Source organism: Lepisma saccharinum, chromosome 9, assembly GCF_977018435.1.
Source record: "Lepisma saccharinum chromosome 9, izLepSacc3.1, whole genome shotgun sequence".
NCBI classification, from domain to species: Eukaryota; Metazoa; Arthropoda; class Insecta; order Zygentoma; family Lepismatidae; genus Lepisma; species Lepisma saccharinum.
In genome coordinates, this window is record NC_139237.1 from 54,357,181 (window position 1) to 54,374,348 (window position 17,168).

Sequence of the window (17,168 nt, forward strand, 5' to 3'; positions counted from 1 at the left end):
TCAGAGTGGATGATCACCGCGCTATTGCAAACAGATAATGGCAAAGAATTCTATAATTCTGTGTTCCAACAATTTATTAAAAGCCAGTCAATACAACATTATTCGAGTTACAGTGATCTCAAGGCCTCAATTGTAGAGAGATTCAACAAAACTCTAAAAAATCTTATGTATAAACAATTTACACTTCAAGGTAATTATAAATGGCTTAATATTCTTCCAGAACTTCTACATAAATATAACAACTCGGTCCATTCCACAATCAACATGAAACCCTCTGAAGTAACTTCATCTGATGAGCAAAAATTGATCAGGACTGTTTATTATTCTAGATGCCAGCCAACAACAAGAAAAGCCAAATACAAGGTGGGTGATCAAGTAAGAATCAGCAAATATAAGCACTTATTCAAAAGAGGCTTTACAAGAAACTGGAGCACTGAATTATTTACAGTGGTTCAAGTTAAACCTGGGACCCTTAACACATATATAATAAAAGATCACCGAGGAGAAATTCTCAAAGGCAGATTCTATGAAGAAGAACTCAGCAAAACCAAACAGCCTGACACATATCTCATAGAAAAAATCATCCGCAGAAAAGGCAACAAGTTATTTGTCAAATGGCTAGGACTTCCAGAACACAGCTGGTCGATGCAGACAAAGTGATAATATGAGCACCTGGGATGTTATAAAGAGGCTGCCAGAACCTGAACAGCAGATTAAGAGAAATGGCAAGTTGCTGCCTGATAATATTAGATGTCTTATTGTTGGGCCATCAGCTTGTGGTAAAACTATACTAATGATTGATAATTTTTTATTGGCACCCAACTGGTTAGACTGGAAAAACAGGCACTTGTATGTTTTCTCTAAGAGCTTGGAACAATTAAAATATCAGCAGCTGATGAAGCTATATGATGGATTGGATATTGCCACTTTTGAATCAGATGTTAAGCCACTTCATGAATGTCTCGATAATTCTGTTGTTGTGTTTGATGGCATTATACTGGATAATCAAAACAAGGTTAGAAATTTCTTTACACAGGGCCGACACAAAAACATTGATTGCTTCTACCTGGCACAGACTTTTTCTAAAATACCGAAGCAGCTGATCCGAGACAACAGCAATTTTATATGTGTGTTTCATCAAGATCATACCAACCTCAAACACATACATGATGAATATGTAGGTGGGGACTTTTGCTACAATGATATTTCCAAGTTTTGCAGTAGGTGCTGGAACCAGGACAGTTATGGGTTTGTCACAATTGATATGACAAGGAAACCCAATAGTGGCAAATACAGAAATAAAATCAACAATTTTCTAGACATTGAAACATATATAAATAACCATGAAAAGGCCAATCATTGATGATCTTAAATTAAGAGATTATCTTGTAAAAAGATTTAAGGGATGGAAATCAGAGAACCGAGGAATCTATGAAAAACACAAGCAAACAGAACAACCTATTATTGATGCTATTAGTGAATTAGGTAAAAATATCAAAACTGTTACAGAACAAAATCAAAATTTAATCACAGAGCTTGTACCTGTAGCTGCTAGGAACATATTAGATTATCCAATCACCCCACTTTCTAGTATTCATACACCTAGTCCTGTTGCTCCTCGAAGAATTGAAGCTACTCAGGATCCTATTGAATTGGGTCTTCTTGCTCAAAAATATTTAAGCACACCTAAAGACAACAAAGATGAGGTCTTTGGCTTATATGCCGACACAGAGCGTGATGGTAGCATCATACATAGAATTGGCAATTTCAGAGTAACATTTATGGGAGATGATCTCATTGTATATTCAGAATCTCATCTTGGAGAAAAAGGTCGTTTTGTTAAATATCCCGGCACACCTGGATTGTGGGAACTGATGACTAGGAAAAGGCCTGGCAGCTATACAGATCAAGATTATGAGCATTACAAAGAAATATTAATAAAATCAGATGCTCTATACCAGAACAATGATCCCACACAAAAAAGAGTCAAGTCTAGCAGTGGAGCAAAATATAACAACTTAATCAAGTCCATATGGTCACAAATTAAGACTGGCAGTGGAATCAAACAATAAAACACCCTGCCTAAAGTATTTGTGTGGGTTGATGATGTCAGGAAACTTGTAAATAGGTTATTGGTTAAAGCTGGGGAGGAAAATGCTGGCAACCACAATTTTTACAATGAAAAGGTTGGAATTATGGACATGATAAGCACAAAATTGTCGAATTTTATAGTGAATGACACTAAGGGGATTGGATATCTTATAAAAATTATTAATACTCTACCACCTAAATTTTGGAATATTTCTGAGGGCCGGGGGTTGGTTAATGACATTATAAACAAGCTGCCATTTGAACTACACATTCCAGGCTATCAGTATTGTGGTCCAGGCACAAAATTGGACCATAGATTAAACAGAGGTGATCCTGGTGTTAATCCCCTAGATGCTGCTTGTAGAGACCATGACATAGCATACAACACACATTCTGATCTTGACAAGAGACATGTTGCAGACAAAAAATTAGAAGAGGCTGCATTTGGTAGATTTGTAAGCAAAGATGCTTCTTTCAGTGAGAGAATAGCAGCATTGGGGACCACCATAGCTATGAACACCAAACAAAAACTGGGGTGGGGGCTGTGAATATATATATATAATAAACCTAGAATGAAGGCCAAGGGTGTTATGTATCAAATACCTTATGCAGGTCTTAAATCTCTTAAAACTATTGATAGCCTTTTAACCAAAAAGCAGCGCAAGAAAAAAAGCTCTTGTATTGCCAAGGGCCATGGTATGAAATTGTTGCTTAGTACCCCCCAATTAAAAAAATTACAACAATCTAGAAAAAAATCACATGTGGGGGGTTTCATATTTACTATCCCGGCCATCTTAGCAGCACTTGGGGCTGTGGGAAGCTTGGCTGGGGGATCAGCTGCCATAGCAAAAACAGTAATAGATGCCAAAAGGAATAAGGCAGAATTAGATGAATTGAAGCGCCATAACCTGGCCATGGAGAAACAAGGCAAAGGTGTTAAGAGAGCCATGAATAAGTTTAAAAAAACAAGAGCCGCTTACAAACCAAGATATTGAAGCTTTAATCAAGCCACTGGGCATCAAAAATTTTAGAGGTGTGTACATGTCTGATTCTTTACCAGAACAACCACTCAACAAAGAGTGTGGCATTGTTAATTTGGATAAGTACAAAAATCAGGGCACTCACTGGATTTGTTATCTTAAATATTTAAAAAAATGAGGCATTTGTGTTTGATTCATTTGGAGGTGTTCCACCTGAAAATTTAGTAAAATATCTAAAATCAACTAATCTTTATTACAATAATGCCCGTGTTGAAAATTTCAAAGATGTTAATTGTGGACATTTGTGTTTATCTGTTCTCAGATATCTGTCTCAAATAAATAAACCATCAATTGAAGATTTTCAAAAAGCCTTGTGGTATTTAAAACATCATGGGGGTTTTCCATCTCACCAGCCAAAATTCAATATTGAAACTCAAATTACATGATGATATAGTGTATCCCAAAACAATAGCTCTCAGAGCATTTTATGGCATGTACTTGATCCCTAATATTACACACCACAACAACAAAATTGCAGTAGGGGATCAAAAAATTGTCATCACTCCAGGGCAGTATAATCTGTCCACTCTAAATGCTCAATTACCCAGAGGTATAGTCTTAACTCAAAATTCTGTCACTAACAGAGTAGAGATTGTATCTGCTACAGAAACAGTGGATCTTGGTACTATAGGAGAGCTGTTAGGCTTTGAGAACAACACAAAACTTGAACCGGCCATCAAACACACTGCTATTAATATACCTAAATTCTTAGCCATAGAGACTCTGAATATTCACTGTAATGTGGCTGAGGGTATGATCACCAAATCAAATGGCATAGGCACTCACAAACAAACTGGCATCATTGCAACATTTAAACCTAATTCTGAATTTATGGAGCCCATCATCTACACTCCATCCCCAACATTATATTTTCCTGTGTTCCATAATAGAATAGATAACATTGAATTGATGGTCACTAATGAAAAAGAAGAATTAGTTGATTTTGCTGGAGCCACAACAACTGCAATCATAGAGATTAATATTTAAATAAAAATACATACAAAAAAAATGGAAAATATTGAGAGTTATGAGCTACAATCATTCCCCCCAAACAGGAGGACATTTGCAAATTTAAATCAACCCAACACAGAGATTGAGGTTGATCGTGATGTAGGGGATGGCTTTACACCCCCACAGAGCAGATCTATACATCAAATTTGATGTTGTAAAGCTCGATGGAACAGATTATCCGGCAAATTCAAATATAAGATTGGTAGACAATTTTGTGCCGCATCTGTTCTCTGAAATTGAGATCAGAAAGCATGGTGTTGTTATAAATAGAGTGGATTATCCCGGCATTACCTCCACAGCTTTGGCCACACTAAAATTATCCAAAACCGAGGCTTCTTACTACAAAATAGGTGGATTTGAGACTGGTGATAAAATTATATCTAAGAGCCACACAGTGCTGTTCCCTATGCGCCTGTTGCCAGGATTCTTCTCAGATTAGAAAGATATTATGTGGAAGGGTGGTTTAAGAAACACATTTAGAAGAGCTGCCAATGATAATAATGCTTTGATGAGGTACAGTACATTAAACTCTACAGGGGAAGCTTTGCCTAATACCCTACCTGATGAAGGCAAATGCATTATTCAGACTATGGAGCTAAGAATCCCAGTTGTTGAATATGAAGCCAGTTATGCTCTTAAATACAAAGCAGATATAATAAAAATCCACAAGTACCTTTACAATTTTATACATATCAATGTGTACAGAAGCCTGCCGCTGGTACTTATTATGAGTTTGATGCTACAAATTCATTCTCCAGTATACAATATGACATGCCGGATTTTGTGGTGGTACTGTTTCAGACTGGAAGACACAATAATCAGGAAAAAAATTCAAGTAGATTTGATAACTGCAACATCAAGAACATATATCTTAAAAATGGCAGAAATGAGGTATTCCCTGGAGAAAATTATAATTTAGACATGTCCAAGGATGATTTCCTTAAATTATATGAAGCATTTACAGCATACAAAAGGGTCACTACTGGCAATACTGACATGTATTACACACCAGATGAATTCAAAGCACAGAGACCCATGTTTGTCATCAACACTTCAAAAAGGAAACAAGTTGTGGTTAATGACAGGACAAACATTAAAATTATCTGTGAATTCCACAATGCACTCCCTGATGACACTATATGTAGTGTTATTCTCATAGGTGAAAAATCATATGTTTATGATGTAAGAAATGAGAGAGTCACAGAGCAATTCTAGAAGAATTACATTGTTTTAGTACTAGATATGCAAGTTGAGCCTGGTGCCCAATTGAACTTAAACCGGAAGTAAATATGTGTGTGTGGGTGTGTGTTTTATGAGGATTTTGGCTTAATTTCAAGTGTATCCAAAACAATATCAAGAAGGGGCTTATTTTTAACAAGCTTATGGACAACAATCTGGCTGATGCAACTTTTGTAAGTATGGGCAAATCAATCTGAGGGGGCTCATCATTTGTACACTGTAGTTTCGGGAAATTCCCGAGGGCATTTTTACAAAAATCTTGGATTAGACAGGGTGCTACACTTGAGCAAAAAGCTCATATGCTCATCTTGAGCAAGGTTTAAGTGTAGCCAAATCTGCCTGAGGGGGGTTCATCATTTGTTAAGTTTATAGTATATACTTTTATACTACTGAATGAAAGGCCGCGAAAATATTGAAAACTTAATTCGAGACAAATTATATCGATTGGCATATTTTGTTGCCAAATCAACAATAGAAAATAATTTATATCTATGGATTATGCGGTAACCATTATTTACAATAACTTTAGAGCATAGGTGTTTGCATTTTAAACTTAAAAAAATTATCATTGAGAATGAAATTTAATATCTTGTGTAATTATGAAAGGTTTAGCATTTTTGGATGGTAATATTTTTTTAATGTGGAATTAGATCATAAAAAAATAGCATACCAACTGCTGAATTTTCTAGATTTTCCAGTTTCAATTCTTGAAAATAGCTGAAAAACGTATAAAATTGAAGTGAAATACTGAGATTAACGAATTATAAACAAACAAATGTCAGAACCTGTGCAGGTTTTCTGAAGCGAAAATGTCTCATACAATTGTAATTTCGCTCTCATTAAGCGAATGACATACAATTCTCATTTTGAACCCAATTTCGCCGATTAAGAACCCCGTAAATTCTCTCGGTTGTCTTTCAAACCCAAATACACTTTTTTTATGCATTGGTGACATTTCGTATTTATCGTGATTGCGAAAATCTACCATATGCAACTGTGATGGACTTTTCCCAGCGTCCACCCCAAGGTATTTTTTTTGTTTATTTTATTTCTTATTTTCGAAAGTTAGCGTGGGTCGTGGGAACTCTCATGGACGTCACCCCTATTTTTGACCACCTCATTCGCACAGCATGGTGCTGTCACAGTTACGTGAATTTACCACCATGCGACTTTCACGGCCGAGGGACAGAATGCAGCAGCCAGTCTAGAAAGCTGAAAAAAATGTAACAATAGAGCTAGGTCTCCCCAACAAAATGCGCGTCTGGACGTCAGTGTTGCCAGGCATATCAAAATTTCACCGGCATAAGTATGTAAAGGTATCACTTTGTCTTTTCCTCTTTCAACTTTCTAAATCTAGTGATTTTCTTCCATGCTAGATGGCTCCACACCCTCCATTCTAGGGGGGGTCTCTTCCGATTCGAGTCGCACCATATTTTCAGACATTCTCACGTCAAGCCTTTTCTCTGTCCATCTGTGAGATCATATATTTGTCTCTAGAATATTTACAAGCCTGTCACCATTTCGAAAGCATCCCTTGCGTGTAAATTTCAGAATTAAGCTCAATGGAGAACTATTTACCTTCATAAATTTCGAATCTAGGCATGTTTCTGTCGACTTTAGTAAAAGGGTGAATTATATATAACGCTGTAAACTTGCGAGGTCACACACCCTCCATGTTCATTGTCAGTAGTGCATAATGGAGAAGAAAGTGCAAGCTCCTGATTGGTCAGGGGAGCACAATAGTGCAAAATAGTGTTTCCAGGAGTGTGGAGAGTCCTGGGACGGACAGTCTAAGTTTTAACGGTGAAGAAGTAAGGAGGCAAAGTGGTCGCTCTCGAAAAGTTCTTTCATTCTTTGCCTTGTACGCATACGAGAGCAGTGCGGATCTGTTGACACTCGGGCGTGTGAACGTGCAAGTGTAAAACAGCGCCAAGTACGAACTGTGTGCAGTGCTGATTTGTTGACGCTCGGATGCGTGAACGGGAAAGTGTTGAAGCATCGTCAAGTACGGCGAGTCAAACGTTAAGATGCCTGCAGAACAGCTTATACAGTAATCAAGCGCTCTGAAATGGACTGAACCGGAGACGACCAAGGAACCCACCAGTGGTTGTAGCTGGTATACAGAAGGACCGCTATCATTTCATCTATTACCCCCCCCTTCCATATCTCTTCAAACGTGACATCAGGACCATATTAGAAGACTGGGCCCCAACGATGAACTCAGTGCGCGCTTATATATATTCTTCTTTCTAATGTGCATCGGCAGACAAGGTAATGTGCAAACTGTAGTGTAGTACGCGTACTGCATGCATTATGTAATTGGCCAAATAATTTCAACTCTTTATTGCTAATTTAGTTTGTGACAGTGTGTGTAAATTTTATCAATATGTTTATAGGTCTTGATTCTTGGATCAGTTTTGGTCACCTTGCATAGCTAGCCGTGGATTTAATTTTTTGATTTGTTTTGTTTTGTGGCCCAACTGGTTCCCGGAGGCACTGTTGCCTTCATGATGTGGTGGCTCCCTATTTCTACCGGTAGGCAGTCATTACAGAGTGGCCCCCAACTAATGGGCAATATCTGTTAAATCAGCTAAGAAACCCTGTTTATTGAATTTGGATATCTGTCATATATTAGTAATTGTAATCATTGATTTTTTTTTCAACTAATTATTTAAATTATCATGGAAGTAATATCAGCAATAAAAGGAAATCGAGATGCAAAGGCTTGAAACATGCCCGTAGAATATCTTTATGAAAACGGAAATTATTGCGCACGTGAGATTGGTTTTGAGATGGTGACAGGGCTAGCCGCTTGCAGCGTTTTTCTCGTTTCTCTGTTATTTCTTTTCTCTTTCTGCCCATTAAGCTATGTTATCTGTTAGCGTCGATTGTTTTCTTTTGCATCATCCTTTACATTTCATGCAGTAATTTTTCTACATCTTTTTTGATACGCCACTCTCCCCCCTCCCCCTCTCAAAGTGTTGTATCTTGATATACTTGTGCCGTTCATTTTTTTTTTCGTTCTCTTTCACATATTGGCCTCCCATATTTAGTAGTAGTAGTGTTTGTTTTGTTGTAGCAATTGAACGTTTTTGTCATAACCGACCATGAATTCGAGGTATAATTTTCGCGAGCACACTAGGCTGGCTAGCTTCATTGGTTCTGTTGAAGAGTCGGCGATCGAGAAGGTGAAAGGCGAGACCTCGCCGATCGTGGGGACGTCACTGAGACTCCAGAGATGCAGGGAAGAAGCGAAGCTAATATGACAACCATCGCGGGTGAGATGAGAACGGTCGACAACGCTCAGATGTTTGCGATGCTACAATCCATCATGGGGAAGCTGGATGTCCTTCAGACGGATATTCGAGACCTGGAAAGAAGGCAGGATGAAAAAATGGACCGAAGATTCGAAGAACTTGAACGCAAGATGCAGAGGTCGAACGAGGATTTAAAACGAGAGATGCAGAGGGACCTCAAAAGGGTGAATACCGTGCTAGGGAAGGCGATCGATGAAGTGGCAGACAGAACCGAATCATTAGAGCAGCGGACGGAAACTGTTGAAGAGAGCCTGCATAACATCAGGGCTGAATTTGCGGAATCCATGGATCAGATCCAGAAGACCCGGATGCAAGAAATATCCGAGAACTTGCGAGACACCCTGTCTCAACATCTTGAAGCCACAATCGAACGAAGAGATAGCAGAGTGCGGGAGACCATCAATGAGGAGATTCAAGCTCTCAGGACGCAGATCTCAAGCACAGCCTCGTCAGAGACACGCAGAGTTTATACGCTGGAAAGCAACTGCGACAGACGCGCGGCGAGTGCCAACACTTCCCCCGCTTCAGTGTGTGGTACGGGGATAGCAGCGGCAAATGTGTATCTGCAGAGGGACCTGTTGCTACCCAAGTTCGACGCCAAAGATCAGGATGAATTAAAAGCTTGCACCTATATCCAAGAGATGGAAACTTATATGGATCTCGCGCAGATTCCGGAGAACCAGAAGATCAAGGTCGTCGGGTTGTCCCTTCGAGGAAGTGCGCTAGCATGGTTCAACATCGATAAGCGCAATTTCACGGATTTTCAAGTTTTCAAAAAGCGGTTTATGGCACAGTTTTTGGGTGAAGAGAAACTCATAAAAATGAAGGCCGAACTTTACACAAGCAGGTACGCGCCGGGAGACGGGAAGACCCTTGCAGAATATTTCATGGACCTGGTGCAGCGAAATGCGGTGTTGCCGGATCCTCTCTCTGAGCAAACATTGGTGCAAGTGGCTCTGAAGCAGTACCCAGCATATGTTAGGAGAGCAGTTTTAGGACTCAAAATTACAACATGTAACGAGCTACTTAACGTGCTTAGGGAGGTGCAGGAAACAACTTACACGTCGACACAAAACTTGGCTTCTGTGCAGAATCGCAACCGCAGGCAAGTAAATACTTTTGAGACTCGCGGTCGGTCCTCTCGCGCCGGTGCAAGCAGCAGGGGATTCAGATTGGATGACAACCCTTCGCGGTCACTCAGGTTCGACCCTCAACCACACGGCCGACAGCCACCTCGAGGCAACGCCCCCCGTCGGGACAGAGGCGACAGACGGCAACAAGGTTATAATGACTCTTACAATAATGGACCGACCAGGGATGATGCGGAAGAAAGGCAACAAATGAACGTCAATTCTATAATGGATGCAAGGCAAGACGACGTGGATCGAAGGCGAAGCAGCGATTGACAGCCAGAACGGGAAAGGGGAGAAAGGAGTGAAAGTATGACGTCATCTCCCCGGCCCCGGGAAAACGACATAAGCAACGAAAACAGGAATTTTGATTACCAAGGTGACTACAGTGACGAAGGAGAGTGTGAAACACATGTGAAGAGTTTCGTGGAAGAAAATGCACACGTAAATACGTTATTTGATAAGGTGTTTGATGAGAATAATCAAGATGCTCTTAACAAGCCCCGCCCCTTGCCCCTTGTAAATGTCCTCGTAGAGAGAAAAATGTGTGAAGCGCTATTAGATTCCGGGGCTAGCCACAGCTGCCTGAGCGAGGAGATATGGCTATCCCTATTGGAGGAAAACGCCAACCTGCCACAATTAAGCGTTGGATGTTTGAAAATCATTTCAGCTTTCGGTTCCAGGGCCTCAAAGATTGTCACGCAGACTTATCTGCCTGTATCGTTTGGAGGTGTGACGGTAGACGTCAATTTCCTTGTTGTTAGGAACCTGGTTAAACCTGTAATTCTGGGGAACGACTTTTTAGAGGACAACCACGCCCACCTGGACTTCCACAACAAGACGATGAGATTGAGATGCAGTGGCCTATACACAGAAATAAAATTTGTCTCCGCCGAGTGCGAAAGTATTGAACAAGAAGCGAACCACATTACTGTTGGCTACGAGTGCGAAGGGCCCATCTGTAGGTGCGATGGTGACGTAATGGCACCGCTCCTTCCAATGAAACAATTGGAACCATGTGGAGAGGAATGTCGTGAGCCGGAATGCAGTTTTCGCATCAAGGTAGCGAATCCGTTTGTTGTGACGGGGGACAGCTGTCAACCAACCCCCCCGGCTACGATGGTCGCAGCGGCACAAGTTGTAGAAGCCAGAGAAAAGAATCGCAGTGTTGCCAGAGCCTACGAGAAGAAAGCAAAAGGGCAGGAGACAAGATCGTCGATGCAGGACCTTCCGAAGCTGCAACGAGAAGACGAAGTGCTAGGGCCAATAGTTCGATCCCTAGAGGGACACCAAGAAGAGGAGAGAGAAGAAAATTCTCGTTATGTGATAAAAGATGACATCTTGTGCAAAAAGGAAAACGGAGTGTTCAAGATTTGCATTCCGAAGTGCCTAGCGGATGGCATAATGGATTTTTATCACAAGAGAGGCCACTACGGACAACAGAAAACTCACGTTGCAATCTCCGAATTCTTCACTTGGAAGAAGATGAGAGCAAGCATCAAGAAGCACGTGAATGCATGTGATCTCTGCCTGCGGACGAAATATTCTAACCAGGAGATGAAAGGACCGATGCACCCAGTGGTGGCAAGTAACGTTGGCGAAATTATATCAGCTGATCTATAGGTCCACTACCGAAGGCGAGATACGGTCTCCAGTACTGCCTGGTACTTCTGTGCGTCTTCTCCAAGTTTGTGATGGTTTATCCGTTGAAGAAAGCCACAACAAACGCAGTCCTAAATAAGATTGTGAATGACTTTTTAGTACTTTGTCCGAATGCAAAGACGTTCCTCACAGACAAAGGGACTCAGTTTACGGGGAAGAGATGGAAGCAGGAATTGAATGAGAGGGGAATCGAAGTGCGATTCATTAGTGCCAAGAACCCTAGAGCTAACCCTGTGGAGAGAACCATGAGGGAGATAGGGAGGCTTTTTCGCATTAGCTTAAAGGACAAACATCGTGAGTGGCCGCAACACATTCCGGACATCACAAAGTGCATGAATCTGGCCGTGCACAGTTCGACGGGATACGCTCCCTACGAGCTATTTCTCAACAGAAACCCGGAGGAGGAAATAAGGAGAATATTCAATATCCCTCGACTAAACGACGATTCCAGTCGCGAGGTAAAGCTAATGAGAGCCAGGGAAAATCTAGAAAAAGCTGCGGCTGCTAGAAAGAAACAGCACGACAAAGGACACTTGACAACATTCAACGAAGGAGACTATGTTCTAAAAAGGTCCTTTGCAACCTCAAATGTAGACAAAGGGATCTACAGAAAATTCGTGCATCTCTTTGAAGGCCCATTCGTGGTGGTGAAGGAAGTAGGGCCCAATGCATATCTCTTGTCCAACCCACGAAGCAACAAGGAGATTGGTGTTTACAACACCACCAACCTACGCCGGTACACTGCAACACTGGAATAGTACAGTGAGGCTGATGATGGAATTTAAGTGTAATTTAGTGTTTTTAGTGTTTTGTCTATTGTATTATTAGTATTATTATTATTGTTATTATTATTATTATTATTATTATCATCATCATCATTAGTGTTTTTGTAATTGTAATGTGCATCATGTTTAAAGTGCCAATTGTAAATAATAATGAAAAAGTTTCGCCAGCAATTGCTGAAAAGAAAAGGGAAGAGGATAAGAAGATTATAAATATATATATTTTTTCGGCTTATTGGAAAAAGGAAGAAGTGTCAGGTATTTATGACTGTGCGGCTAACAAGAGGGGTCCTTTTGTAGAAAAGGAAACGGTCGACCAGCTGTAGGAAGGAATCCTTGGCTGAAGGTCGCCGGCGAATGAATGAATGACCACAGGTCGTTTGCGACCCTTCCAGGGACAGGTTGAAAGGAAAGAAAGTGGAAAGACCTCTTCCGGATCCAGAAGGGAATCTTTATTTTCTTTTATGTACTTGTGTATTCTTTGTATTTGTGAATATTTAAACTTTTTGTACTTCTATTTTTATGGTTACATGTATAAATTTATTTTTGTTTCTGTATATTGTCTATTCATAAGGATTATATTTTGTAAGTTCTCCCCAGTAAATTTTTGTATTTTTTTTCGGCGTACTGTGAGGGGGTGAACAGGCACATGCCCCAAATAATTTATTGTGTAGAATATTCAGATTATTCAGATTTTCATCGTGATTAATCCGAAGGGGGGGTTCTGTGATGGACTTTTCCCAGCGTCCACCCCAAGGTATTTTTTTTGTTTATTTTATTTCTTATTTTCGAAAGTTAGCGTGGGTCGTGGGAACTCTCATGGACGTCACCCCTATTTTTGACCACCTCATTCGCACAGCATGGTGCTGTCACAGTTACGTGAATTTACCACCATGCGACTTTCACGGCCGAGGGACAGAATGCAGCAGCCAGTCTAGAAAGCTGAAAAAAATGTAACAATAGAGCTAGGTCTCCCCAACAAAATGCGCGTCTGGACGTCAGTGTTGCCAGGCATATCAAAATTTCACCGGCATAAGTATGTAAAGGTATCACTTTGTCTTTTCCTCTTTCAACTTTCTAAATCTAGTGATTTTCTTCCATGCTAGATGGCTCCACACCCTCCATTCTAGGGGGGTCTCTTCCGATTCGAGTCGCACCATATTTTCAGACATTCTCACGTCAAGCCTTTTCTCTGTCCATCTGTGAGATCATATATTTGTCTCTCGAATATTTACAAGCCTGTCACCATTTCGAAAGCATCCCTTGCGTGTAAATTTCAGAATTAAGCTCAATGGAGAACTATTTACCTTCATAAATTTCGAATCTAGGCATGTTTCTGTCGACTTTAGTAAAAGGGTGAATTATATATAACGCTGTAAACTTGCGAGGTCACACACCCTCCATGTTCATTGTCAGTAGTGCATAATGGAGAAGAAAGTGCAAGCTCCTGATTGGTCAGGGGAGCACAATAGTGCAAAATAGTGTTTCCAGGAGTGTGGAGAGTCCTGGGACGGACAGTCTAAGTTTTAACGGTGAAGAAGTAAGGAGGCAAAGTGGTCGCTCTCGAAAAGTTCTTTCATTCTTTGCCTTGTACGCATACGAGAGCAGTGCGGATCTGTTGACACTCGGGCGTGTGAACGTGCAAGTGTAAAACAGCGCCAAGTACGAACTGTGTGCAGTGCTGATTTGTTGACGCTCGGATGCGTGAACGGGAAAGTGTTGAAGCATCGTCAAGTACGGCGAGTCAAACGTTAAGATGCCTGCAGAACAGCTTATACAGTAATCAAGCGCTCTGAAATGGACTGAACCGGAGACGACCAAGGAACCCACCAGTGGTTGTAGCTGGTATACAGAAGGACCGCTATCATTTCATCTATTACCCCCCCCTTCCATATCTCTTCAAACGTGACATCAGGACCATATTAGAAGACTGGGCCCCAACGATGAACTCAGTGCGCGCTTATATATATTTTTCTTTCTAATGTGCATCGGCAGACAAGGTAATGTGCAAACTGTAGTATAGTACGCGTACTGCATGCATTATGTAATTGGCCAAATAATTTCAACTCTTTATTGCTAATTTAGTTTGTGACAGTGTGTGTAAATTTTATCAATATGTTTATAGGTCTTGATTCTTGGATCAGTTTTGGTCACCTTGCATAGCTAGCCGTGGATTTAATTTTTTGATTTGTTTTGTTTTGTGGTCCAACTGGTTCCCGGAGGCACTGTTGCCTTCATGATGTGGTGGCTCCCTATTTCTACCGGTAGGCAGTCATTACACAACAATAACATAAAACTGAGGATCTGAAAAGTTTTCCTAAAAATCTTTGAGCGACTTCAAAGCGAACAAAATAAAATCAACAATTCTTACTTGTTTTAATATTTTTCGTGGTGAAAATACATCTGCTATACTTCAGAAAACCATTTAAAATGTTTATTTGAGCTAAAAGCGTATTTATTTATCTAGTTTTTTTTTTTGCTTGCTGTGGGGACAGGTAGGGCAATGGAGTGTCCGTAATCATTTCTTAGTGAATCATTTCACTTCATTCCAATTATGTAGAAAGACACATGAAATAGTTTGACGATAGACAACCAGTGCTGCAGGATACATTATACCCCTCCCCTAAAGCAAAGCTTTGGAAAGGGGTACAGTACTTCCCTAAATCCTTCGATCCAAATTATACTCCTTGTATATCCTCAAATAATATACCTAATTATTAAACACAAGAAGATGCTGTGAAAAATAAAACTATTGAAGTAATCAGAAAGTTTGTTTTGTCTGTCCTATTTCACTATACTGTGATACTTGGTGGAAAACGGTTTAAAATGAGTGTAGGAGGTTTATAGAAGATAAAGATTTAATTTATGGAACAGAAAACTCAAATGAATTTCACTTTGTGCAAGAGTAGTACACGTTTATCAATATTAACTGGTTAGAAGCGTCCACAGTTTATCTTCCCTCTCGGAATTTTAAAATCAAACCAACTGTATCCAGTATAAAACATTATTTGTACTTTGTTCAAGCTTTACGTTATTCAAGATGTTTCAGGAAATCTTTTTAACTTCGGAACATGCTAATTTGAAATGCTCGTTATGAGCTCATCTTTCTGGTAAATAAGCGCAAAGGATAAAATAATGAGAAACATTTTATCCAACCTTGAATTTTGATGAAATTCAATCTCAGTTTGAATTTATTCAAAATACACGACTGATGATTAATTATGAGTTTTTTTTACCACACATACTATAAAAATTATGTAAGTTTTAACTTTTCATATTTTCTTTATACACAGCGCGTTACGTTCAACACTCTTCCACGGATACAGGCTTTAGAAACAGTAGAAAAATGAAATTATTTTGTGGATTTCTTGGGGGGGGGGGGGGCATGCTAGGTTTTCCAAATTTTACCTAAATGCAGGAAGCTATATTAAGACACACATCCTCCACACACACACAGCGAGAGAGAGGAGGCAGATGTGGAGGTACCGACCTCTATGGCGAAGTTGTCGTCGTAACGAAGCTACGAAATCAAAGGTCCCAGGAACGAAACCAGTTCATTATGTTTGACTCATGATCCTTTCATTCTCATCGTCGCACTTAATCCAAGAGGTAGAAATGTAACGCAAAATGGCCCAGAATGAAATAGATGTGGAGGTTTCATTTTGTGTCCACCAAAGCATACACATTCTTGTGCCACTATAGACAGAAAATAATTTTATCTTGCAAGAACTGTGTAATACGCCTAAACACTTACTTGGCACAGAATAAAATGAGTTCAATAAACAGTTAAGTCACCCCGTTTACACATAAGACCATGATATGTAGACAATTACCAATGAACTGGTAGGCATGTTCTTCTGCATCCACAGTATGATCATTTCCTTAAAATTATTGATGTTAGAAGATAACGAAAATAATCAACAATTATCGTTATGTCTAACCAAGTTCTCATTGTTGGGGAAGCTTACAACAAAGTTCAGATCGCTAGTATTGTTTGGGTATTAGATATGGGTGGCCGCCATTACACGAAAGTGAAATTTTGGTTAGAACTTACAAGTACATAGAACGCTTGATGGATGGTAGAGGGCGAATTTTATATTCTTATAGTGCCATGTCAAGCTCAAGCCATCTGATTGTACTGGAAAATAAGTTACAGGATATTAGGCTTTGGAGGTTCTCTGTAGTGACCTAGGCGAGAAGAATGCGAACTGCTTCTTTTGAAACATATGTCGTTCAAACTATAGGACTACTGCTAATATCCTGAGTATAGGCTAGATATACAAATAGACCAAACACTTACCGAACGAAATAACTGTGAAGTAGAAAGTTGATCGTAAGAGACTCATTTTCACATACACTGAGTAAATCCTTTGTCACCACACCCTATCGAGAACTATCTGCGCAATAGTACGGCCGTCTCAAAGAATCGTCAGCGTCCTTTATCAGGGAGATTGGTTATCTTGTGTACATAGATGGCATCACACCAATGCGGCCTACGCACGCTTTCATTTCTATTAGATTGGTGGAATTTGCTGGACGTTGCGCAAGGTAGAATAAATGACCTGAAGTTGGAACGGAAGTCGCACGTTTAAAAACGATACAGTCAATTAACATACAATTTCACAAGAAGAACTTCCCCTATCACTGGCGTACGCAGAGGGAGCTGATGGAGCTACTGCCCGTACCGACATTTTAACAAATTAAAATTTCCAAATGAAAAACACAAGTGCTGAATGCAATCCCCTCCACTTAAATGACCCCCGATTACCTTAAACAACTTTTTTAACCAACGTTAAAAATGAGAATTACGAAATATTTTATAGTGTACCACGCCCCCCCCCCCCCATCTACGCCCCCTAGAATGCAGACATGTAATGTCCACCTATACAATTCCAG

At 40.1% G+C, this 17,168-nt stretch overlaps 1 protein-coding gene across 1 annotated transcript in view; it reads right to left on the reverse strand.

Moving 5' to 3' along the window:
* hoka (membrane protein hoka) overlaps positions 1-16,711 on the reverse strand; it is a 56,615-nt gene extending 39,904 nt beyond the window's left edge. The window contains exon 1 of the mRNA XM_083129045.1: positions 16,573-16,711. Coding sequence (XP_082985171.1) covers positions 16,573-16,618 — 46 coding nt within the window. The 5' untranslated portion in view covers positions 16,619-16,711. The remainder of the gene's footprint in view (positions 1-16,572) is intronic.
* Between the last annotated feature and the right edge of the window lie 457 nt (positions 16,712-17,168).